Genomic DNA, 25856 nt, shown 5'->3' on the forward strand with positions numbered 1-25856 from the left:
TCCCACTCCAGAAATCCTAACCCCAGACCCCGCCCCACACAAACCCCGCCCCTTTCTCCCACTGCGGGTCCGGAATTGGCGCAGTGGGCTGACGAAAGACGTAACCTCCGTAGCCTTCTACGTGTAGCTACCGGCTCTGCCTCTGGGAGTTGAAGTTTCCGACAGAGGACCTTCTAGAGTGGTAAATACCACTAGAAAAAGCTTTCTGAGAGGTTATCAGATTCCCCGACAACTCCTCTGTTCGGTAAGTTTCTTGGCGCGGAGGCTTGCGCTCGTCTACCTTTTGATATAATCCGGGAGCAAAAGGAGCGCGTGCCGATCCCGCCTTCCACTAGCAATAGGGCTTCCGGGGAAGAGGTAAGTGGGATAATGGAAAATGGTAGCAAAGACCAGCTCCGGAAGGAAGTGACGTCAGAGAGAGCGCGCCCCTTCGGCTCGCCAAACAGCTTTCTGATTCGTCGGCTGCAAGTTAACCCCGCCTCTGGAGTGCGTCCGCGCGTGTGTGACATGGAGGCGAGAGTTGGGCTCGGCTCTGCTCACTAGTATAGGACCTCTTGCTGTCGACTTCTGTTTGGGGGTCAAGATACGGGTCCTAGTATGTGAAGTGTGTTCGCTACCCAAGAATGAAAGGAGAGGGAAATCTGGACTCTGAAAGGCCGGAAAACGAGTTGTGGTTGTGCCACTTATTGGCAAGAGACCGTGGGCAAGTCGCTTTTCGTCTTTAAACCTCGTTTTCCCTCATTTTCCTCATTTTTCCTACGAGGGCTGATGTCTCTGAGCGCTGTGAAATGTGGGAAGAGGCCAGGGGAAAGTTGCCGCAGGTGCTGGTAGGCCCCACCGTGGTGAGCTGAGGACTGTTTTAAGAAGTCCGAGGTGTTACCGAATTTCCCTGAAACATTTTGTGTTTAAATTCAGGAATTTTTCTAGAGATACACAGAGGATAGCAACGGCATATTTCTCGCTTTTTTTGTTATAAATCCTCCGCCTTTCCCCATCATGGCCCAGGCCTCTGCCTAAGGGACCTCACAGCTGAACTGAGTCGTTATTGCAAATCTGGCCCGCGCGTTTTAAAAAGGTATTCCTTCTTTACCACCGTTAGGTCATTTAATTCCGTTCTCCGGTTATTTCGACATTCCTTTGGATATTTCTGAAAAGGAGACTATGTTATAAATTATTAAGACTTTAGCCCAATCAATAAAGCTGTGAGTTTTTTTTTGTTTTTTTTTTTTTTAACTTTCGGCCAGTCACAACTCATGATGTGTATTCTTCCTGCCAGGAGTTGTGCTAAGAAGTGGAAATACAAGGATAATAGAGATACAATTTTTTTAATCTATCTATCCCACACAAAATTGCCTTAGTTATCTTTATCCATAGTTTCATAAAACCACTAGATAATCTATATCTAACTAAACCATTTAAAGCAATTCAGTGCTCAAGTAAACTAAATTTGGCACAATTATTTCTGTAATTGCTACAAAGTTGGCTGAACCTGGTGAATGAATTAAAATGTGCTGTGAATAGCCCTGCATGTGAGGGACGAATGCAAATCTGCCATGGTGTTTATATTTTACTTAACAGGTTAATCTGAACACACTAGTGCATAGTTAAATGCTTACTGTATGTTACAGGCAGTAGGAGTTGGCCCGTGTGTTTGTAAAGTGTGTTGAAAGCAATAATGAAAGGATCTCAATCTAGCATCATTTGATGCTTGATCATTGCATCATTCCCTGCAATGTATCTAGCTTATTCAGAGCTTTAAAAATTTTTCTTTTACTACATTCCTTTTTCTTAATTGGAAATAACTTTTAAAATAGCAGTGATGATTTTGACAAGCTCATGACCTTTGTATTTGATAGGCTTTTAAAAAATATTAGTATGCAATGATAAGCAAATTAAATTTAACTTGGACTTCTTGGGAAAGGCGCAAGCTCCCCCTGGTGTGCATGAGTTGTAAAACTTTGCTGTACTTTGTTATATTAAAAATTTTCAGTCTAGAGCCAATCAACACTTGCTCTTTTGACCATCGTAGGAAACTAGTGAAAAACGATGCCACTGATGATAGAAATACTCTCTCCTACAATATTAATCAATTCCATGAAGAAAGCAATTTGTTTCCTCTGATTTTTAATTGTGCCTTAAAGGCCGCACGTTTGGCTTGTGTTCTCCATGCCAAGTCGCTTCAATTGTGTCCAACAGTTTGCGACCCTGTGAACTAGCCCAGTTTCCTCTGTGCGAGGATTCTCCAGGCAAGGATACTGGAGTAGGTTACCATGCACTCCTCCAAGGAATCTTCCTGACCCAGGGCTGGAACCCACGTGCATTGGCCGGCAGGTGTTTTTTTTTTTGTTTTGTTTTGTTTTTTAACCACTAGCGCCACCTGGGAAGCCCGCACATTTAGCTTAATGGGCAGGTTTAGCTTATGTTTTCTATATTGTGTTGGATATATTCATTGCTAATTTTTATTCATGTGTTTATTTTTGGAAAGGAAATAAAAGTGATCCTAGGAATCACAATGTATGTTTAAAATTTTTCTTATCTTTTCAGGCTTACTGTGTTCCCTCTGTCTCCTGTTTCTTAAATTGAATAGTAACCTTATTTTCTAGATTAAAACAAGTTAATGAATGCACTCAAGGTTCTACATTTACCTCCAGTTACCTTTTTAGCCTATGTTTCTCTCAAGCTGTTACTCACATTTTTTAAATGCTCAGACGTACGATTTTTTTCGTTTTATTTTTCTGTCTGAACTCTGAATCAGATTGTGAGGTTGTCTTCTAATTCATCAATTACATCTTGGACTCCGCGTAATCTGGAGTTTGCCTCATATGTTGAAATTTTTATGACTTCACTTCCTGGTTTCCAAATTGGCTTTTTTTCTTTTTTTTAATGAATTCTTGTTTTGCTATTTTTATGCCCGTTTTTGTGTATCAATTTCTCAATTTTTGTTTTTATGGTTATTATTCTTCATTAACTCTTTTTTTCCCCTCATTTCCTGTCCTTTTATAATTTTGCGTTGCAGACTCATTTGGAATGGAATTATAGCTTTCCTTTCCAAACTGCCTCTGTCTACTACTGATTTTGTGGTTTCTTCCACCCCATGACCCTTTTCAGTGCTTCAGGCCAATAGCAGAGCCTATTTATGTGGTTGAGAATTTCAGTCATATTATTGTACATTCATATGTCACCTCGTAGCTGGGCCCAGGTTGTAGCCAAGAGGCTGGTGTCTGTTTCCCCCAAGTATTCAACTTTGTATAAGCTATCTTTAATTTTACCTGTTGTTAGGCTTTTTTCTTGGAAAGAGGAAACTCACCCCTAACACCAGTTTAAGGGTTCATCTTAAATTGCCTCCCATCTGTCTCCCATCCTCTGTCTTGTATTATTATTTTTCTCTTTAAAGATAGGAAAACTGTTAGCTGTCTTTACACAGCAGACCTTGTTCTTAATTTTGATTTTGAGAAAGGCTATACTTTTTTTGTTTCCCCTTTTAATATTTTATCTGCCATTGTCATGTGTTGCAAGCTTGGAAGGCAGGATGTCACAGACATAGACTTTCAGCAGTGATCTCTAGGAAGTTTCCCAATTTTTTTTTTTTTTTTCTTTTGGTGCATTGGTATACAAGTAGAACCAAAGGGTTTTTCCCGTCCGTTATCTTTTGGTGACACAGGTCTTCTCCGAGCCTTTCAACAGCAGGTGGGTGAAAGCAACACAGGTCTTTAATATTGTTTGGAAATTCCCATTTTCTAAATAAGACTTTGGATTTCTAGAAGACAGTAGAGTTGGATGTGGGCTTGAATCTTTGCTCCATTGTTTCATTCAACGAGCATTTTGAGGACCTGTTTTGTGCAACGTTTGCTGTAGGTGCCTTTGTTTCTTAGGAATTGTATAATAGCTTTGTAACTTTGGGCAAGTAATCTTTGTACCTCTTCCTCTGCAAAGTAGGCATAGATGACTACCCCGTAGGGCTTTTTAAGAGTAAATTAGATGATAACTTTTGTATTAAGTATAGTAAGAGTGAATAAATGTTTGATGTTACAATTTTCATTACTCTTAGAAGTCCTTTATAATATCACATTCACTCATTTATTTGTGCTCCCTATACATAATAAGCATCTACTAAGTGCTCGGCACTATGTTAGTGTTGCCAATGTAATGTTGGGCAAAAGCAGATGTTAGCTAGCCCTGCCGAGTGGAGTTTCCAGTGGAGAGTCAAAGTTGAGTTGTCATTTCTAGGAGATGATCTCCCTTAAAAGAAATGTTTCGGTTCAGTTCACTCGCTCAGTTGTGTCCAACTCTTTGTGACCCCATGAACTGCAGCACACCAGGCCTCCTTGTCCATCACCAACTCCCGGAGTTCACCCAAACCCATGTCCATTGAATCAGTGATGCCATCCAACCATCTCATCCTCTGTCATCCCCCTCTCCTCCTGCCCTCAGTCTTTCCCAGCATCAAAGTCTTTTCCAATGAGTCAGTTCTTCGCATCAGGTGGCCAAAGTATTGGAGTTTCAGCTTTAGCATCAGTCCTTCCAATGAACACCCAGGACTGATCTCCTTTAGGATGGACTGGTTGGATCTCCTTGCAGTCCAAGGGACTCTCAAGAGTCTTCTCCAACACCACACTTCAAAAGCATCAATTCTTCGGCACTCAGCTTTCTTTATAGTCCAACTCTCACATCCATACATGACCACTGGAAAAACCATAGCCTTGACTAGATGGACCTTTGTTGGCAAAGTAATGTCTCTGCTATCTAGATTGGTCATAACTTTCCTTCCAAGGAGTAAGCATCTTTTAATTTCATGGCTCCAGTCACCATTTGCAGTGATTTTTGGAGCCCAGAAAAATAAAGTCAGCTATTGTTTCCCCATCTATTTGCCATGAAGTGATGGGGCCGGCTGCCCATGATCTTCATTTTCTGAATGTTGAGCTTTAAGCCAACTTTTTCACTCTCCTCTTTCACTTTCATCAAGAGGCTTTTTAGTTCTTCTTTACTTTCTGCCATAAGGGTGGTATCATCTGCATATCTGAGGTTATTGATATTTCTCCCGGCAATCTTGATTCCAGCTTGTGCTTCCTCCAGCCCAGTGTTTCTCATGATGTACTCTGCACAGAAGTTAAATAACCAGGGTGAGAGTATACAGCCTTGACATACTCCTTTTCCTATTTGGAACCAGTCTGTTGTTCCATGTCCATTTCTAACTGCTGCTTCCTGACCTGCATACAGGTTTCTCAAGAGGCAGGTCAGGTGGTCTGGTATTCCCATCTCTTTCAGAATTTTCCACAGTTTATTGTGATCCACACAGTCAAAGGCTTTGGCATAGTCAATAAAGCAGAAATAGATGTTTTTCTGGAACTCTCTTGTTTTTTCTATGATCCAGCGGAAAAAAGAAGTGTTTGGTTGGTGGCATAAAGAGAACTTGTGAACTCTTACTTGTATTCCTAGATGATTCTTTCCCCTCTTAGTAATTTTGCAGTGTAGTAAAATGTCAGGGCTTGCTCTGGCCCCTAAATCATGCATCTTAAAATTTCTTGTCTTGCAGTCAAAATTTGGTAAACTTTCTAACTTTTCTTAGGCACCCCATATGTCCTATTACATCATTGCATGTTTAAAGAAGGCAAGAACCATATAATAAAACCGCTGCTCAAATTATGTTCTGTGAAGCTTTTTTCTTTCCAGTCTCTGAATTGTGGCGGTTGTTCTTTTTCCTTTTAGATGTTGGCTTCTCTGCACAGACTTGTTAGCTATCTCTGTGAAAGGAAGAATTACCCATTTTTGTGTAAGACTGATAGAATATTTGCAGACTTCATGCTTAGTCTTTGATAGGGATAAAGAACACATTCTTAAGCTATGGTGTTAGTAATTAAAGAGAAAAGATATTTCAGTATTTTTATCATTTTCCCTGCTCTAAAGGCAAGTTTAGCTCTAGACAGTGAATGTAAAGATGTGGGTTGTGGTTTAGTTGCTAAGTCATGTCTGACTCTTGCGCCCCCATGGACTGTGGCCTGCCAGAATCCTCTGTCCGTGGGACTTTAGTTTCCAGGCAAGAATTCTGGAGTGGGTTGCCATTTCCTTCTCCAGGGGCTCTTCCCGACACACAGATCAAACCTGGGTCTCCTACACTGCAGGTAGATTCTATACCAACTGAACTACCAGAGAAGACCCTTAAAGATGTGGGTGGTTAAATCTAAGTAAGATGTTTTAGATGGCCCTGAGTATTCCACAGCTGATTACAGAGTCAGTTTACATATTTTGTTTTTCAGCTGTGACTTAAGTGAAAAATTTATAATTACATATTTATAATGAAATATGTTGGGGGGCAACTCAATTTATTTTCTATACTGTTCAAAATTTAGAAATGTATAGCATACCTTTTGTCAAAAACCAATTGTTGAGTGTCCACCCAGATAGTGAACTTAGCATTTTTCCTGTGTGACAGTATTAAAGACAAGTACAAAAATGTGCTTTCCATCTCTTTAAAAAAATAATACATTTTTCTTTTATAAAACTATATTTTCATTATATAAAATTTGAAAAATGCAAAAAGTCATGGGTGGGTCAGAATAAAATGTGTGTATATATGTGTGTGTGTGTGTGTGTATATAAACAAAATTGAGCATTTTTTGTTTTGATTTTCTTATTTAACAATTATTTCCCTTTATTGCTAAATAATATTGAGAAACATTTTTCTTGGCTGCTTAGTATTCCAATCCAGTGTTATAGGTGAACTGTAATTTATATTTAGTCCCCATTTGGTGACATTCTAACTTTTTATTGTTAAAAATAGCAGTAATACATGTATTCTTTTTCATTAATTTTGTTTATATTTCTAATTAATTTATAGGAATTCTAAGGAAATAAATTATTGTAAGAAAGAGTATCAGCATTTTAAATCTCTTCAAACATAGCCTGAAAAAATTGTGCTATGCTGCCAATAGTGTATGAAAATATCCAATTTCATCAAATGATCTTTGCCAGTAAATGACGATGATTGCCTAAATTTGCACTTTTTTCGTTACTAATATGGTTTCATTTTAATCACATCCTTTGGTCTTTTTTTTTTTTTTTTGGTTGTAAATCATCTGTTCATGTCAGAGTTGCTTTTCAATTTTTCAGAGGCATCAAATAATGTCATCTGAAATGTTGCCAGCATTTAGTGAGACTTGTAATGTTGAAAGACAGCAAAACTTAAGTGAAGATGGAGAGGAAAATCAGAAGCCAGGATTAAGTGAAAGGTTTCAACCAATATCTAAACGGCAAATGAAGAAGCTAATGAAACAGAAACAATGGGAAGAACAACGAGAACTCCGCAAGTATGTATCAAAATGCATATATTCTACCCCTATTTAGAGATATGGAATGTTGGACCTTCAGTATAGTAATTATGCAGTTACATAATTATGCAGTAGTAATTATGTTAATTAAATTGGGACTGTACATATTGTTAGCTCACTTTGTCAGTTGGCTACTAAAACTGTTTTAAGTTTTTTTTTTTAGCAGTGTTGCTGAATTTACAGAATACACTTTTCTCACCCACACCTATCGTGAGTAGCACCCCAATTTCTAATGTAACCAGTTTATAAAAAGGGTATAGTTAGCATCCATGTCCTAGATATGGAACAAAAATAATCATCTCAGAAAGCTCAAATTTGGCCCTAACATTGATTTTGCTAGAACTATTACAGGTTTTGGTAAGAGCAGTTAGGCTTAAGGTGTTATTGTAGAAGGACAAAATTTATTAGAAAATCAGTTGTTGATGTAGATGAGAGAAAAACCTGAGGGTTTTTTTTTTTTTTTTTTCATAATTTTACTTTAAAAAAAATGGGAGCAGCTTTTTCTTAAAAAAGAACTTTTATTTTTATTGAAGGGCTTCCCTGGTGGCCCAGGTGATAAAGAATCTGCCTGCAATGTGAGAGACCTGGGTTTGATCCCTGGGTTGGGAAGATTCCCTGGAGAAGGGATTGGCTCCCACTCGTGTTCTTGCCTGGAGAATTCCATGGACAGAGGAGCCTGGTGGACTGCAGTCCTTGGGGTTGCAAAGAGTCAGGCACTACTGAGTGACTAACACTTTTTTCTTCATTTTATTTTTATGGGCTTCCCTGGTAGCTCAGAGGGTAAAGAACCCGCCTGCAATGCAGGAAACCTGGGCTTGATCCCTGGGTTAGGAAGATCCCTTGGAGAAGGGAATGGCTACCCATTCTACTATTCTTGACTGGAGGAATTCCACAGACAGAGGAGCCTGGCGCACTGCAGTCTGTGGGGTCACAAAGAGTCAGACATGACTGAGCAACTAACACTTTATTTTTCATAGTTAATTCACAATGTTGTGTTAGTTTTAGGTGTACAGGAAAGTGACTCAGTCATATATATTTATATATATATATGAAAGTGAAAATATTAGTTGCTCAGTTGTATCCAACTGTGCCACCCCATGGACTGTAGTCCACCATGCTCCTCTGTCCATGGAATTCTCCAGGTGAGAGTACTGGAGCGAGTTGCCGTTTCCTTCTCCAGGAAATCTTCCCGACCCAGGGGTCAAACTTGGGTCTCCCATATTGCAGGCAGATTCTTTACCATCTGAGCCACCGGGGAAGCCCCATATATGCATATACATACATACTTTTTCAGATTCTTTTCCATTATAGATGATTATAAAACATTGAATATAGTTCCTTGTGTGATACAGTAGGTCCTTGTTGGTGGTGCTAGTGGTAAAGAACCCGCCTCCCAGTGCAGAACATGTGAAAGACACGGGTTTGATCCCTGGGTTGGGAAGATCTCCTGGAGAAGGACATGGCAACCCACTCCAGTATTCTTGCCTGGAGAATCCCATGGACAGAGGAGCCTGGCAGACTATAGTCTTTAGGGTTGCAGTGAGTTGGACACAACTAAAGTGACTGAGCACAGAATGTGTATGTTAATCCCAAACTCCTATCTTCCCACTCCCTTACTATCCACTCTTGTAACCATAAGTTTCTTTTCTGTGTCTGTGTGTCTACTGCTGTTTTGTAAATAACTTTATTTATATCACTTTTTTTAGATTCCACATGTAAGTGATATCATATTTGTCTGAGTTACTTCACTTATTATGATAATCTCTAGATCCATCCATGCTGCTGCAAATGGCATTTCATTCTTGCTTATAGCTTAGTAACATTGCATTGTGTATATATACCACATCTTCTTTCTCCATTCATTTGTCAGCGAACATTTAGATCCTTCTGTGTGTTGGTTTTTGTAAACAGTGCTTCTATGACTGTTGGGGGTGTATGTATCTTTTTTAATTAGAGTTTTCTCTGGCTATATGCCCAGGAGTGGGATTGCTGGACCATATGGTAACTCTATTTTCAGTTTTTTAAGGAATCTCTATACTGTTTTCTGTAGTGGCTGCACAAATTCACATTCTCAACAACAATGTAGGAGGGCTTGCTTTTCTCTTCATCCTCTCCAGCAGTTGTTATTCATAGACATTTTGATGATGGCCATACTGACTGGTATGAGGTGATATGATAGTTCATTGTAGTTTTGATTTGCATTTCTCCAAAGCAACATTGAGCTCCTTTTCATGTGCCTATTGGCCATCTGTATGTTTTCTTTGGAGAAATGTCTGTTTAGGTCTTCTGCTCAATTTTTATTTGGGTTGTTTTGTTTTAATATTAAGCTGTATGAGCTTTTTGTTTATTTTGGAAGCAAATGCTTGTTAGTTATATCATTTGCAAATATTTACTCCCTGCCCATATGTTGTATTTTAATTTTGTTGATGGTTTCTTTTCCTGTGCAAAAGCTTTTAAGTTTATTTTTGTTTTTACTTTTGTTACTCTAGGAGATGGATCAGAAAAGATTTTGCTGTGATGTATGTCAGAGTATTCTGCCTATATTTTTTATAGTATCTGGCCTTACATTTAGGTCTTTAATCCATTTTGAGTTTATTTTTGTGTGTGGTGTTAGGGAGTGTTCTAGTTTCATTGTTTTCCTTGTAGCTATTCTGTTTTCCCAAGACCACTTACTGAAGAGACTGTCTTTCTTCCTGTACTCTCTTCTTCCTTTGTCATAGATTAATTGATATTAATTGATATGTTCCTAGGCTTTCTGTCTGTTTCATTGATGTATGTGTCTCTATTTTTGTGCCAGTGTGATGCTGTTTTGATGACTATAGCTTTGTAGTATAGTCTGAAGTCAGGGAAGATGATTCCTCCAGCTTCATTCTTTTTTCTCAGGATTAATTTGGGTATTCAGGGTCTTCTGTGTTTCCATACAAGATTCAAAAAATTTTGTTCTAGTTCTGTGAGAAATGCCATTGATATTTTGATAGGAATTGCACCGAATCTATAGATTGCTTGCATAATATGGTCATTTTCACAATATTAATTCTTCTAATCCAAGAACATGGTATATCTTTGTATCTGTTTGTGTAATCTTCAATTTCTTTCATCAGTGTTTTATAGTTTTCAGAGTTTAGGTCTTTTGTCTCCTTAGGTTGGTTTATTCCTGGCATTTTATTCTTTTGATGAGATGGTAAAATGGGACTGTTTCCTTAATTTCTCTTTTTGATGTTTTGTTGTGTAGAAATGCAATCGGTTTCTATGTATTAATTTTGTATCCTACAACTTTACCAAATTCATTGTTGAGCTCCAGTTATTTTCTTTTAGCATCCTTAGGATTTTTTGTATACAACATTGTGTTATCTGCAATGACAGTTTACATTTCCAATTTGGATTCATTTTATTTCTTTTTCTTTCTGCCTGCTGTGGCTAGGATGTCTGAATCTATGTTGAATAACAATTTTACTTTTTTTATATATGATTATAATTGTTGCTTGAAAATCATGTAGGGAAATGATAAAAGTAAAATGTTTTATAACTCTCAAACTCAGTATTTTAAAAGTTTTCTAAGTACATATAATGGGCTGTGCGCTGTGCTGTACTTAGTCACTCAGTTTGTATCTGACTTTTTGTGAACCCATGAACTGTAGCCCACCAGGCTCCTCTGACATTGGAATTTTCCAGACAAGAATACTAGAGTGGGTTGCCATGCCCTCTTCTTCAGGGGATCTTCCCAACCCAGGGATCGAACCTTGAACCCAGGTCTCCCGCATTGCAGGTGGATTCTTTACCAGCTGAGTTACCAGGGAAGCCCCATATAACGTGCTACCAATAATAAATGAACTTATAGTTCAGATCTGTGTAAAAAAATTTTTGCTTTTGCAGACTCATTTATTATGTAAAACTTTTAGACTATCTAAAATTTCTGGTATTTGACAATTTTTGATCCACAGAAGTGGCAGTTTTTTATGATTTAGCCTACTGATTTAAAAATAATTTTTTCTTTGTTTAGAAGAGTTTTGTAAATATCCAAATAATAAAAAGTTGCTTTCAATTACTAATTTTAGACAAAAGCGGAAGGAAAAACGCAAGAGAAAGCAATTAGAACGACAGTGTCAACCTGAGTCGAATTCAGATGGAAGTGACAGAAAACGTATTCGAAGAGATGTTGTTCACAGCCCACTCCGCCTTATCATTGACTGCAGTTTTGACAGCTTGATGGTATTAAAGGTATCATGAATCATTGTCAGAAAAATCCTGTAGCTGAACTAGGTTGAATAACTCTTGCTTTAATATGTAATATTACTTTGATATAATTTATGTACTAAAATGCATATTTTTTCTTTTTAATTGTGGTTTTTAATGTACATAACAAAGTTTACCATCTTAACCACTTTTAAATGTACAGTTCAGTAGTGCTAAGTACACTTACGTTGTGCAGCCAATCTCCAGAACTCTTTTTCATCTTGTAAAACTAAAACTCTATACCCATTGAACAACCATTTCCATTCCCCTTCCCCCATCCCTTGGCATGGCCATTCTACTTTCTGTCTCTATGATTTTGTCCACTCTGTGTATCTTATATAAGTGGAATACTACTTTTGTGACAGATTTTTTCTCACTGAGCATTATGTCTTCACTGTGCTGTGCTCAGTTGTTCATTCATGTCTAACTCTCTGTAACCCCTGGACTGTAGCCCACCGGGCTCCTCTGTCCATGGGATTTCTCAGGCAAGAATAACGGAGTGGGTGGCCATTTCTTACTCCAGGGGATCTTCCTGACCCAAGGATGGAGCCCATGTCTCCCATGTTGACTGGTGGATTCTTTACCACTGTGCCACTTAGGAAGCCCCTGCATTGTGTGTGTCAGAATTCCCTTATGTTTTAAGGTTGAATACTATTTTAGTGTATATATAAACCACTTTTTGCTTATTCATTCATCTGTTGTCAGTGGACATTTATGTTGCTTCCATCTCTAGGCTATTTTGTTGGTTTCTTGTGTGTGTGCTTTTTAAACTATTTTATTGAAGTATAGTTGATTTACAATGTTGTGTTAGTTTCTATTGTAAAGTGACTCAGTTATGCATTTATATATATATGTATATATATACACATTTATCCTTTCTCATATTCTTTCCCATTATGATTTATTACAAGATACTGAATATAGTAGTTAGCTGTGCTATACAGTTGTACCTTGTTGTTATCCATTCTGTGTGTAGTAGTTTGCATCTGCTAAATCCCAGATTCCCAGTTATCTCTTCTCTCACCCCTTGCCAGGCACAAGTCTATTCTCTGTCAGTCTGTTTCTGTTTTGTGGACAAGTCCATTTATGTCATATTTTTAGATTCACATGGAAGCGACACGCATTTGTCTTTCTGTCTGACTCACTTCACTTAGTATGATAGTCTAAGTCTATCCATGCTGCTGTAAATAGCATTATTTTCTTTTTTATGGCTGAGTAGTATTCCATTATATAAATATACTGTGTCTTCTTTTTTTTCTTAACTGGAGTATAATTGCTTTAAAATGTTGTATTAGTTTCTAGTGTACAGCAGTGTGAGTCAGCTATATGTATATGTGTATCCCCTCCCTCTTGAACCGTCCATCTGCCTGTCTAGGTCATCACAGAACACCGGGCTGAGCCCCTTGTGTTTACACGACAGCGTCCCACCAGATACCCGTTTCACACGTGGTCGTGTATGTATGTCAGTGCCACTCTCTATTTCACCCTCTCCTTCCCGCTGTGTCCACAAGTCCGTTTTTCATATCTGTGTCTTCTATTCCTGCCCTGCAAATAGGTTCACCAGTGCCATTTTTCTAGATTCCTTATATATGCATTAATATGTAATACTTGTTTTTCTCTTTTTCTTACTTCACTCTGTATGACAGACTCTAGGTTCATCCACATCACTACAAAAGACCCAATTTCTTTCCTTTTATGGCTGAGTAACATTCCATTGTATGTATGTACCACATCTTTATTCATTCATCCGTTGATGTATATTTCTGTTGCTCGCATGTCCTATTGTAAATTGTAAATAGTGCTGCAGTGAACATTGGGATATATGTATATTTTTGAATTATGGTTTTCTCTGAATGTATGCCCAGGAGTGGGATTGCTGGATCATATGGTAATTCTATTTTTAGTTTTTTAAGGAACCTCCATACTGTTCTCCATAGTAGCTATTCCAGTTTATGTTCCCACCAACAGTGTAGGAGGATTTCTTTTTCTCTACATCCTCTTCAGCGTTTATTGTTTGTAGATTTTTTGATGATGGCCATTCTGACAGGTGTGAGATGATACCTCATTGTAGTTTTGATTTGCATTTCTCTAATAATTAGTGATGTTGAGCATCTTTTCATGTGTTTTTTTGCCATCTATATGTCTTCTTTGGAGAAATGTCTGTTTAGATCTTATGCCCATCTTTTGAGTAGTTTGTTTTGATATTGAGCTGCAAGAGCTGTTCTGTTTTTTTGGAGATTAATCCCTTGTCAATTGCTTCTTTTGCAAATATTTTCTCCCATTCTGAGGGCTGCCTTTTTTGTTTATGGTTTCCTTTGCTGTGCAAAAGCGTTTAAGCTTAATTAGGTCCTGTTTGTTTATTTTTGTTTCTATTTTCATTACTTTAGGAGGTGGATTGGAAAAGATCTTGCTGTGATTTATGTCAAAGAGTGTTCTGTCAATATTTTCCTCTAGGAGTTTTATACTACCTAGCCTTACATTTAGCTCTTTAATCCATTTTGAGTTTATTTTTGTGTATGTTTTTAGGAAGTGTTTTATTTCATTCTTTTTCTTGTAGCTATTCAGTTTTCCCAGCACCACATATGGAAGGGATTGTCTTCTCTCCATCATGCACTCTTGCTTCCTTCGTCATAGATGAGTTGATGATAGGTGTATGGGTTTATTTCTGGGCTTTCTGTCCCGTTCCATTGATCACTATGTCTGTCTATGTGCCAGTGCCATACTGTTTTGATGACTGTAGCTTTGTAGTATAACCTGAAGTCAGGGAGCCTGATTCCACCAGCTCTGTTTTTCCTTCTCAAGATTGTTTTGGCTCTCCAGGATCTTTTGTTTTTCCATGCAAACTGTAAAATTTTTTGGTTCTAATTCTGTGGCAAATGCCATTGATAATTCAATAGGGATTGCATTGAATTTGTAGATTACTTTGGGGAGTGTAGTCATTTTCACAGTATGGATTCTTCCAGTCAAAGAACACAGTATATTATCTCTCCATCTGTTTGTGTCACACATCTTTGATTTCAGTCATCAGTATCTTCTCATTTTCTGCATCCAGGTCTTTTCCCTCCTTGGGTAGGTTGATTCCTGGTATTTTATTGTTTTTGATGAGATGGTAAATGGGACTGTTTCCTTGATTTCTCTTTCTCATCTTCTGTTGTTAGAGTATAGGAATGTGTATTCCACCCAGTAAGGCTCTCATTCAGATTCAGCAGAGAAATCAAAAGCTTTACAGACAAGCAAAAGCTAAGAGAAGTCAGCACCACCAAACCAGCTTTTAATGCATCCTAAGTTGGGACTTGCCTGGTGGTCCAGTAGTTAAAATGCCTCACTTCCAATGTGGGGGGCACAGGTTTGATCCCTGCTCGGGAGCTAAGATCCCACATGCTGCAGAGTGGCCAGAAAAAAATAATAACTTTTAGATTAAAAAAGAAAATGTTTTTTTAAATTTTTCCTTAAAAAATGCTTCCTAAATTAAGCTTTTCAAAATCTGTGGCCCTATATTAAAGTATTAAATAGCTAATAAGTTGCTTTTATTTATATGTATATGTATAGACAGAGGGAAAGACAGGTACTATAATAGGTTATGAAACTCAGTAACTGTATACTAATCGTAAAGAGCTGTGGGGGGTTTTGTTATTAATCCTAACTGAAAGGAGGGGGAAAAATATGATTGGCTTAAGAGGATTAATTAATAGTTTGAGAAATTTGGTTGTTTAAACAATGCTACTGTTTTAATTACTTTCCAAACTTTTGTAACTTGTGAAAATTTTAATACTATGGCTCTTAGAGTTTTATTTTTTTCTTTTGTTGTCTCCTAAGAAGAGTGAAAGTTTTCATGAACTTAATATTTTAAGTGGATACAAAATATGAAATTATGGGTCACTTTCAGAGTATTGACTTATATTAATCATTTAAATAATATGTTAGGAAATTGAATGGAAATTAATCAGAAAGGACTTTTATTTCCAAAGAAGAAATGTACCTATCTAGCTATCCTTCCTTATTCTGTTCCACTCGGATTATGAAACGGCCACAGGTAATTTTGAAAATATTACTTTAAAAATTGCACTCTTTTATAGGACATTAAAAAACTTCATAAGCAGATTCAACGATGTTATGCAGAAAATCGACGAGCACTGCATCCTGTGCAGGTATGTCTGAGGAATTTAAAACTTCCAATTTCCTTTTATATCTTCCTTCAGAAAAGGCACAGATAATCCTGATTGCCTTTACAAGAATGAGTCTTACAGGTAATATTTTTTAATGAGCTAAATGTCTCTTTGGGAAAATGTTCTATTTTTCTACAAAAATTGAATATTTTAAATGTTTTTCATACATTATTTTCAGACACACTGTATCCAGTCATCATCAGTCCTATACACCTTGACCTGTTCATTGTTGTGTAGTTGAACATCATCATTAAAGGACACACGCATATTTTCATACCAGTTTCTCAGCTCTCAGTCCTTCCTTTCTGGGGAGTAGGGGAACTGCCCCTGGCTGATACATGCCATTGTGCCTGTTGGCCAAATTTTCTCTACTTAAAAGGATTTTGAGTCACTGATAATTTTGAAGGATTGAGGGAGTGATATGTGAGACTAATTGACTGCTCGTAAGAGCAGAGTCATTTTCCTTATTGTTTTAATTCTAAGTGAGCTAAAAATTAACTCTGGCTCACTGATGTTAAAAACTAGAAAATCTTGTTAAAATTTTGGTTACATATTTTCTTTTTATCAAGTGATAGTAATATTATATTTTCATATTTTAGACTACTTTCACCCTTGATTAGATTTCAAATAGGTTTCAGGGTTTAAAGTCAAAGCAAAATTATGAAGACTTTGGACTAGTAAAAAATAACAGTAGCGGCAAAAGAAGGGGAAGGGAAACTTGACATGGAAGCAGGAATTTTATAGAAAAGTGATCATTAACCAAGAGGCAGATTATAACTGCTTAGAAAACGGAATGAAAATGTAGGTGGAATACAGAAGTTAGTGGGTTAGGAGATGCACAAAAATACACATTTCTATCAAAGATAAATCTTGTCATGTTTAAAGCCATAAATTAATTTTTAAGTTAATGTCATAAATTTTTTCCAGAATGAAAATATTGTTTCATTGATATTCAAATTAGTGTGTGAGGAAATAAAATATTGACTTTAATAGTCTTTCAGTCTCTTTGTCTATGCCTGCCAATCTCTTTATCAGTTTTATTTGACAAGTCATGGAGGCCAGCTGAAAAAGAACATGGATGAAAATGACAAAGGATGGGTCAACTGGAAGGTAACTAAAATCGATTAACTCATATAATACAAAGTATTTTTAGGCTTAAAGGTCTACATTTTTTACCTGAGTTCTACATAGTGCTAACAAATATGAGTCAGCAGCTCCAAACCCTGTGTATCACTGTACTTAAGTCTAAGTTTACCAAGGAGAGAAGCTAAGAGACTTGAGATATAGTTTGTATCTTCTTTCATGAAATCTCACTTGCTATTTTACTGCCAACTTTAAAACATATTTTAAAAAAGGAAAGAATTTAAAAGCCTATATGCAATCTCAACCCAGCAAACTGGCTATACATTATTTATAAGAGTGAAGTCACTCTAAAATTTGGAAATGTGCTTGTTTTCTTCTAAGTCGGTTCTATACCCTCTGGTGTCCACTCTCTACACATGGCTGTTGAACTCTTGAAGTGTGACTGGTCTGATTTGAGATGTACTATAAATGTCAAATAAACATTGGATTTTAAAGATAGTACAAAAAAGAGAAACAATGTAAAATACCCGCTTGAAATGAAAAGAAACCACATTTATTATAAGTTGAAATGGTAACATTTAAGGTCTATTGTGTTGAATACAATGTATTGTTAAAATTAATTTCATGCATTTCTTGTCACTTTTTAAATTGTCTTATTTGTTTATTTTTGGTTGTGCTGGGTCTTCGTTGCATGCCCGGGCTTTCTCTGGTTGTGGTGCGGGGGCTACTCTCTAGCTGCAGTGTGCAGGCTTCTCATTGCAGTGGCTTCTCCTGTTGCAGAGGGCAGGCGCTTGGCACTAGGGCTTCAGTAGTTGCAGCTTTGGGGCTCAGTAGTCATGGTGCATGGGCTTAGCTGTTCCATAGCGTGTGGGATCTTCCCAGACCAGGATCAAACTTACGCACCCTGCATTGCAGGGTGGTTTCTAACCACGGGACCACCAGGGAAGCCGCTTGTCATTTGTTTTTTAATGTGGCCACTAGAAGGATTCAAATTACGTATGTGGCTCACTTTTTTTTTTTTTTCTGTTGAACTAAACTACTCTGTCATTTGCAAAGATAACTAATAGGTGGGCTTTAGTACCAATCCCTAAGGAACCTTAATCCTATTCTACTCAGAGAAATGGTGGGTTATTCTTATACTTTTCCCCTTTCTCCAAGCCAGTTCTCACTGTGACAGACTTTCCCTGTCTCACTCATTAATCCTGTAATGATTGCATTTTTTTTATTTTATTAAGTTTATAGTATAAAACATTTTCAAAAGTCTTTTTAAGTTCTGAAGTATAGTATATTTACCAAGTTTTATGTTCATGCCTGTTTTCCTAAGAAATACTGTAATGAGTTAGAATAGGCATACTTTCAGTTATTTTATGGCTTATAGAATTTATTATTTTATACCACCAGTTTTCCAGAGACATATGAGTTCACAAGTTTCTAATTATGCACATTCCTGTTGGGGCCTTTATTAAGCATAGGCATCATATTTGTCGTATATCATTTTCCAGAAAATGGCTGCTTATTAATCAATAGGCTATATACACTCAGGTGAGAGGTCTCCTGCTTCATTTTTTTATTTCCACAAAAATTATTGAGAAGTGCCATCTAAACCTTGTGATGTATCTTCCTTTTTTCTTTTGGTGTAGTTTGCAAAATTCTGCCTACTGTTGTTCAGCCTTGTACCTCTGACCTGATAGTTTTGGTAAAGAAGATTTCAAATGTCTATTTTTGTGGAAGTAGATACATGAAAATTATTAAATCTGTAAGCCCTTTCTTTTTGATGATTCGTATAAATGGAGAAGGAAGTAATTGGAGAAGGCATTCTTTGGCTGGAGAACAATGTGAGCAAATATATAACAAAAATGCATTTGTTTTGTTGGAACAGGAAGTTAGCAAGATAGATTGGTGCTATATTGAGGTGAGAGTTACTAAGTTAAGGAGCTTGAATTTTAACCTACAGATAAATATGAAACATCGAGAGTAGTGTTTTCAGAAAACGATTCCCCCAGCCATGTGAGGAAGTAAATTGGAGGGATCTGAGGCTAGAGGTGGAAATAGCATCAGGAGGTTACTTAAATAATTGAGATGTGAGGTGAAAAGATGTTGGAGTGATAGGTTCTAAATAATACATTGTTATAATATTCTTTCAGACTTCCTGTCGTGTGTTTTTTGGGTGGGTTTGTCTAGGGAAAAGAAAATGATCATTTTTAGCCAATTTTCACAAAATCCTATTAATTAATAGCATCTTTCTCTTGTGTTTTAAAGGATATCCATATCAAACCAGAGCACTATAGTGAATTCATACAGAAAGAAGACCTGATTTATCTTACATCAGATTCACCTAATGTATTAAAGGAATTAGATGAATCAAAGGCCTATGTGATTGGAGGATTAGTAGATCACAACCATCACAAGGTACATACTATTAAGTTTTTATTTTTGCTTTTGCTCATACTTGATAAAAATTACTGTACCAGTGTTCTTGATAGTAATGTTAATTTTCTTGATAGTAAATACTGAGAGCTTGTGTTTACTGAGTACAGCGGTATTTCAGTCACCTTTCTATCCAAGCCAAGCATTTCACATATGTTAGCTTGCTTCATCCTTATGGCAACCCGGTGAAGTCAGTGCTGTTAGTATGCACAGTCTACAGATGAGGAACCAGAGGCACATAAAAATTAAATCTAAAATCAGTAATAATAGTTAGTAGACACTTGAAACTCCAGATTGCTCTGGAGCCCATGTGCTTAAATGATTTTCTGTATTGATAAATGCTGCTTTTGCTAATCAATTTCTAGGCTGCTGGTAAAATTTATATTAATTTATACCAAAATTTATATCCAAATTGGTAAACTTATGCCCATTTTCAAATATGTGATTATATGGGATGTGTTATCTGTCCTCTTTAATTTGTACTTTTGTCTCTTCCCACCTCCTTACCCTCATTCAAATGAAAAATTACAGAAATACAATTTCTAAAAGAAAACATTATTTTGTATTTTTCCAGCTATGTTGCATTGTGCTCAACTTACTTAGTTAAGTATCTGCTAAAATGTCAGCTGAATAATACACAGTAATTCATTATTCTCATATAGCACCACTGTGCAGGAAAATTTTATGCATTGTTGGCAGTATTTATATCATCATGTTGCAGTATGGTAACCCATTAGCTGGCTGAGCAGGAGTTGTACATAGTATGATTGAGAAATTGAGTTTTTAAAAAGTATAATAAGTTTAGGTAGTCACATGTGGCTACAGTTGGACAGTACAGCTCTATAGCATCGTAGGGAATTTTATCAGAATGATCTTTAGCCTTTTTATTTTTTTCTTAGAAAAAATCTATTTTCTTATTTCTGTAGAACTAGTTTTTTTCTTTGATGTTGTATGTTTCTCTGAACTAAAACAATTTTGTTTTCAAAAAGACCTGACTTGATCTGTTATCAAATATTGGCCTCTAAAATATGCAGACTATTGGTAATTTTCTGGCAATCCTGTGGTTAGGACTCTGTGCTCTTGCTTCCGAGGGCCTGGGTTTAATCTGTGTTTGGGGAACTATCAGATCCCACAAGCTGTGCAACATGGAGTGGCCAATAAATGAATAATTATTTTTTGAAAATGAAAATTGTTAGTTGAGAAATTTAGCTCTTTTTCCTCCTGTGTTATGTCTTTGAGCTCTTTTAGTCCTGATTAGACCCAGGCTTTAAGGATTTTAATTTTGAGAAGAAAATTCATACTCAGCATTCTTTTTTTTTTTAAGTTAAAATTCATGCATCCAATAAGTATTATTCCACTGAAAGTTATATTATTTGCTTACTTTTGTGTTTCTCACACATAAATTAAGTGCAACATTAATAGAATTTCTAAAATATTTACATTTCATTAAAACAAAGTCCTAAGACAGGATTTAAGTTAATTTCCTTTCTAAAGCTTTTTATTCTACCATGCTACCATGCTAAGGTTGGGTTTGGGGTTTTTTGTTTTTTGTTTTTTGTTTTTTCATAATTCAGCATTCTTTTAATTGACAGAAATGAAAAAATAGAATTTATAGACAATAAGAAATTTTTTTCATTCAGGTTTTTATCTCATCAGTTTTTGCCACTTGTGCCTCTTAGTGCTATATAATTGAAACAGTTCTCTTTCAGATTCACAAGAAGAGTGATGATGCTTCTATAAGAATTCAGTTTGAATACTTTAAGCTGAGAAAAAGGCAGTGTGGAGTGATGAGAAGCTGCTTGAGTCAGGAGGCATGAGCCAGGTTTTTCCTTTGATTCTGCCACTGACAAACTTTGTGACAGGATAGACAGCATAATGTCTTTGGTTTCCTCGTTTGGTTAAAATAAATACCAGCAACATTCTGACTATGTTTATTATCAAGAGAATGTTTTCAAATTAGCTGTTAAATATACACACACAAATTCAGATTATATTCTCTGAACTAAAGTCTTTCCTAAAAATTATCTATTCTATCATAGAGTTTAACTTTAAATAATGTAATGTTCTAGTCCAGGTGATGATGTCTTTGTTTTAGGGACTCACGTATAAACAAGCATCAGATCATGGAATTGATCATGCACAGCTTCCCCTTGGGAATTTTGTGAAGATGAATAGTAGAAAAGTTTTGGCAGTTAATCATGGTAAGCTATAAGCTTATAAGCTAAAAATTTACCTGAGTGAACATTGTGAAAAAATAACCTTCTTTTTACATTTTGTAAAAATAGAAAATATATACCTTTGGAAAATTAAAATGTAATCATTTATGATTTGTTTGACTGATACATGTATATTTTAGAAAGTTCTGAAGGTATAAAAAAGTGTAAAGAAAAATAAGTAGATGTTATTCACTACCCTGAAATACTTCATAGTAACTTTTTGGTGTTTCTCCAAGTTCTTTTTCTATGCATACATATCCTTTATTATATAATTGAATTCTTACTCTATTACATAAAATGTTATAAATGTGGGGTGTTTTCCCTCCATTTATATTTATTGAATCATTGTTAATGGCTGTGTAATTTTTTCTTCATCTGAATATATCAATACAATAATACAGCCATTCTTCAGTTGTTGACATGTTTTTCTTTTTACTATTGTAAATATTATAATAGATATCCTCAGACTTAAGTCTTTGCCTGGAGTTTTGCTTTTTGAAGTTTTTTTCAGTAGAGATTTTTGTTAGTACACAACTATTAATTGGGTTTTTTAAATTTCTCTGTAGCAGGCTCTAGGGAGTTATAGAAATGAATTTATTGATTCAAGGAATGAACCTCTTCCAAGACTTTTGATACATAATGGAATTCCTTTTCTATCATAAAGTAATGCAAATTTACCCTTTCATCAATGTGTTAAAGTGAGAGGAACTTGGAGGGACAGTATTTTAAAAAAAAAAAAAAAAGAAGGCAAGACACTCCCCAGAGTGAGTGGAAAGCTAGAAGAAATTTGGATTAATGGTAGCCCCCCCCAACTTTTTTTTTAGGGGGGGTTGTTAGCATATAAAGGATAAAGATACGGAAGGAATAAAGAATAAGAAGGAAACAAAAGAGGGGTCCTTTGTCTAGTAATTATAATTGACAATGGAAAATGGTAAACTTCTGAGGGCTTAAGAAAGGATATTAGGAAAAGCTACAAAGTAGCAGCCTTGAGAGCCTTGGGACATATTAGCTCTGACAGCTAATACAAGAGAAGAAAGTAATAAGAACAAAGTAGTTACTAGGACATACTAGCACTCTTAACACAAAAGCAATGTATTTTAAAGTATACAGCACTGTGATGAGCTAGACTAAGAAACATACAGAGTTTGTCTTTGTTGCAGTGTTTGAGATTATTCTGGAATACCTGGAGACAAGAGACTGGCAAGAAGCATTTTTCACTATTTTACCCCAGAGGAAAGGAGCTGTTCCCACAGACCAAGCCTGTGAAAGTTGTTCACATGACAAGAAATTCGCCAGAGTTGAAGGTGGATTAAACAGTGATTCCAGTGAGGAGGAAAATAGGCATGAACTAGATTCAACACATGAAGAGGAAAAGCAGGATAAAGAAAATAGCACTGAATCTACAGTGAACTCTGTGCCACACTAATATCATCTTTTTTAAATTTTTTTTCCTTAGGTTTAAGGAAAAATCAGGAGAAAGTGAGATGTTTCATAGAATATTTGAATTGGAAGGAAATTTCATTTTATTTCTGTTGTGAATTTTTAAAAACTTTTTGAATTGATAAGTACTCATAAGAAAGCATTTTTTTGTTTTTGCATAAGAGTTAAATATGTAAAATAAAAAATAATTTTCTAAGCCTCAAAGAAGCATTACTTGAGAATATTACCCTATTAGTAAATCTATATTCTTTTATTTACAAGATTGTGTTCTTCAGAATGTGCCTTCTGACCTTCCAGTTTTATTACTATATGTTTATATCAGTGTCTTTCTGATTTATTGCCTGCTTATTTGTGGAGGCAAGTATCCTAAATCTCCTTTAAATCTGACAGAATTTTCTGAATGGGAAGTTACCTTCTATTTGCAGCTTTTATATTCACTTAAATTATTTCAAAGGAATATAGTGATTTTAGGAAAAAAGAAGTATTGGATTTATAAGGGGCTTCTGTGGTGGCTCAGTGGTAAAGAATCCACCTGCCAATGCAGAAGACATGAGTTCAGTCCCTGGGTCAGGAAGATCCTCTGGAGAAGGAAAAGACAACCCATTCCAGAATTCCTGGATTCGATTGATAAATTCAAACATTGATGTCTTTTGGAATGTGGATCCATCTCTATCCTTTTGTGTGTGTGTGAGATGCCCTTTGTGGTTCTAAGGCAAGCACTGAGGACTTAAGACTTTAATATATTTTCTTAATTTAAATAATGATGGTAAATTATTTTGATTACAAAATTAATTTTTCAGCCACCAGGGAAACCTGTTTTTCAGGCTAGATTATTTTAAAAAGCTGTTGATGGATTTCCCTGGTGGTCCAGTGCTTAAGAATCCACCTTCCAGTGCAGGGGACATGGGTTCCATCTCTGGTCTGAGAAAATTCCACATGCCGTGGGGTAACTAAGCACATGCGCTGTAACGACTGTGCCTGTGCTCCAGAGCCCTCAGCTGCAGCTGCTGAAGCCCCCGTGCTCTAGAGCCCGTGCTCCAGAAGAGGAGCCGCTGCGAGGAGAAACCCATGCACAGCAACTAGAGAAAGCCCGCACGTAGTGGTGAAGACCCAGCCCAATCGAATATAAATACATAAACTTACTTTTAGAAAAGGCATAGATGGGTCCATTTTTGTCATTACCCAAATTTAAAAAGAAACCGCTCTTAAAAAAGTAGCCCTTAGCAGCTATCCTTTTCTTTCCATATATGCTTCTTTAAAATAATGTTGGTTCTTAAGCGAATAAAGTTAACTTTATATGTGCATCTGTCTATCGTATAATAATATTTAAGCTAATGTAAGTATGTTTCTGTAAATAATATAAGCATGTATGAAAATATGCATATAATTGTATATATATCTGTCCACATCATATATAATTCTGTTATTGATGATAGGATTGAGTTGCCATATCTATATTATTTGTGTGAATGTGCTGAAAAACACTAAGGAATTTAAATTTCATAAAATGTAAATATCTATAACTAAACATTTATATGAGGGCATTGGCAAGAGATGGTGGAGCTAGTTGATGTTTTAGTTCCTGCCAGTAAATGTAGAGCAGTTATATTTAACGTGATTATTCTTTGTCACAGCTAAAGTAACATTCAGAAGCCTTAGTTAACTAAGTTTGGATAAATTAAGTTTCTGGTTTTTTTTTACTTATTGGCATCTCAGATTATATACATATTTGATCGAAAATTCACTGAATTTAATATTGACGTCCACTGACTCTTGTTGCTTTATTCTCAGTACTCTATTACAGTAACCCATTTAAAGGTCTCTGAGAAATGTAAGTAAATAAAGAAAAGCCCCCACAGTTGTAGAAGAACAGAGCTTGTGTCTTAAGTTGTGTTTTTCAAAGTTACAGGTTTTTCTGAGTAAGTATGGTTAGTAGCATGAAATGTTAGGCTTATAATTTAAATCATTCCGTATGGAATAAGGCTCAGTTTGATACTGAAAAGTGGGGAAAGGTCATTACAAGCACCATGTAGTTTAATTTTCACTAATTATATAAGTCCTATGTTATTTCCAGGGCTGCAAACAAGAGTAGTTTATTTAAAAACAACAGTAGTTTATTTAAAACAACAGAAGTTTATTCTCAAAACAAAAGAAATGTACTCTTTATAGTTCTGGAGACTGATAGTCCAGAATCAGGGTGTTGGTTGGCTCATACTCCCTCAGAGTAAGATTCCTTCCTGGCTGCTTCTAGCTGTCGGTGCTTGCCAGCAATCCTTGGCGTTCCTTGGCTTAAAACTGCATCACCTAAATCTTTGTCCTCACATGGACTTCTGCCCTCTCTCTTTTGTGCTTGTGTTGTGTCCTTTTAAGGATACCAGTGATTGGATTAGGGTTCACCATTATCCACTGTGACTTCATTTTAGCTTGATTTTATCTACAAAAACTGATTTCAAATAAGTTCACATCCACAGGTACCACATATTAGGACTTGAACATATCTTTGGGGTAGATACAATTCTGTTCACTCCAAGTCCATATCTAATTTCGATTGCTGATGACAAGAAGGCGAAGATGACAATTAGAAATGACTAATTTCTGAGGTATTTAAAATTTTGTTTTTCTTTAAATAATTATAATTTTTTCTTATTTTACTGTGTTCTCAAAATTGTTTTAGTTTATCTGAGGTACTTTATTTAAAAACTTAAGTAATATTAAAGTCACTTGTATTGGAACATAGTAAAGGTGGGGAATTTAGTTAGTACTTAAATGCATCAAAAGGAGATATGTCTGCTGAAATAGTAGGATTTTCTCTCATTCTTTTTTTTTAATTTTTAAAAGTTTATTTTTATTGAAGTTTAGTTGATTTACAAGATTTTGGGTGTATCACAAGGTGATCTGGTTATGCATACACACTATATTTATAAAATATATATTTATTCTTTTTTAGGTTCTTTTCCACTATAGGT

At 36.1% G+C, this 25856-nt stretch overlaps 1 protein-coding gene across 4 annotated transcripts; it reads left to right on the top strand.

The window, feature by feature from the left end:
* Positions 76 to 25822, top strand: TRMT10A (tRNA methyltransferase 10A). 4 transcript variants are annotated; one of them, XM_018049277.1, is made up of 8 exons: positions 76 to 244; positions 7100 to 7304; positions 11381 to 11543; positions 15635 to 15706; positions 16760 to 16834; positions 19067 to 19216; positions 21330 to 21435; positions 22611 to 25822. In XM_018049277.1, the coding sequence occupies exons 2-8, from the start codon at positions 7120 to 7122 to the stop codon at positions 22874 to 22876; spliced, it is 1017 nt and encodes a 338-aa protein (XP_017904766.1). In that variant the 5' UTR covers positions 76 to 244; positions 7100 to 7119; the 3' UTR covers positions 22877 to 25822. The 4 variants fall into 4 exon arrangements, with proteins under 4 accessions (XP_017904766.1, XP_005681437.1, XP_005681439.1 ...); XM_005681380.3 differs by having other exon boundaries at positions 135 to 244; positions 7108 to 7304; XM_005681382.3 differs by lacking the exon at positions 76 to 244 and adding an exon at positions 317 to 1075 and having other exon boundaries at positions 7108 to 7304.

This window comes from Capra hircus, chromosome 6 (genome assembly GCF_001704415.2).
Source record: "Capra hircus breed San Clemente chromosome 6, ASM170441v1, whole genome shotgun sequence".
Lineage (NCBI taxonomy): Eukaryota > Metazoa > Chordata > Mammalia > Artiodactyla > Bovidae > Capra > Capra hircus.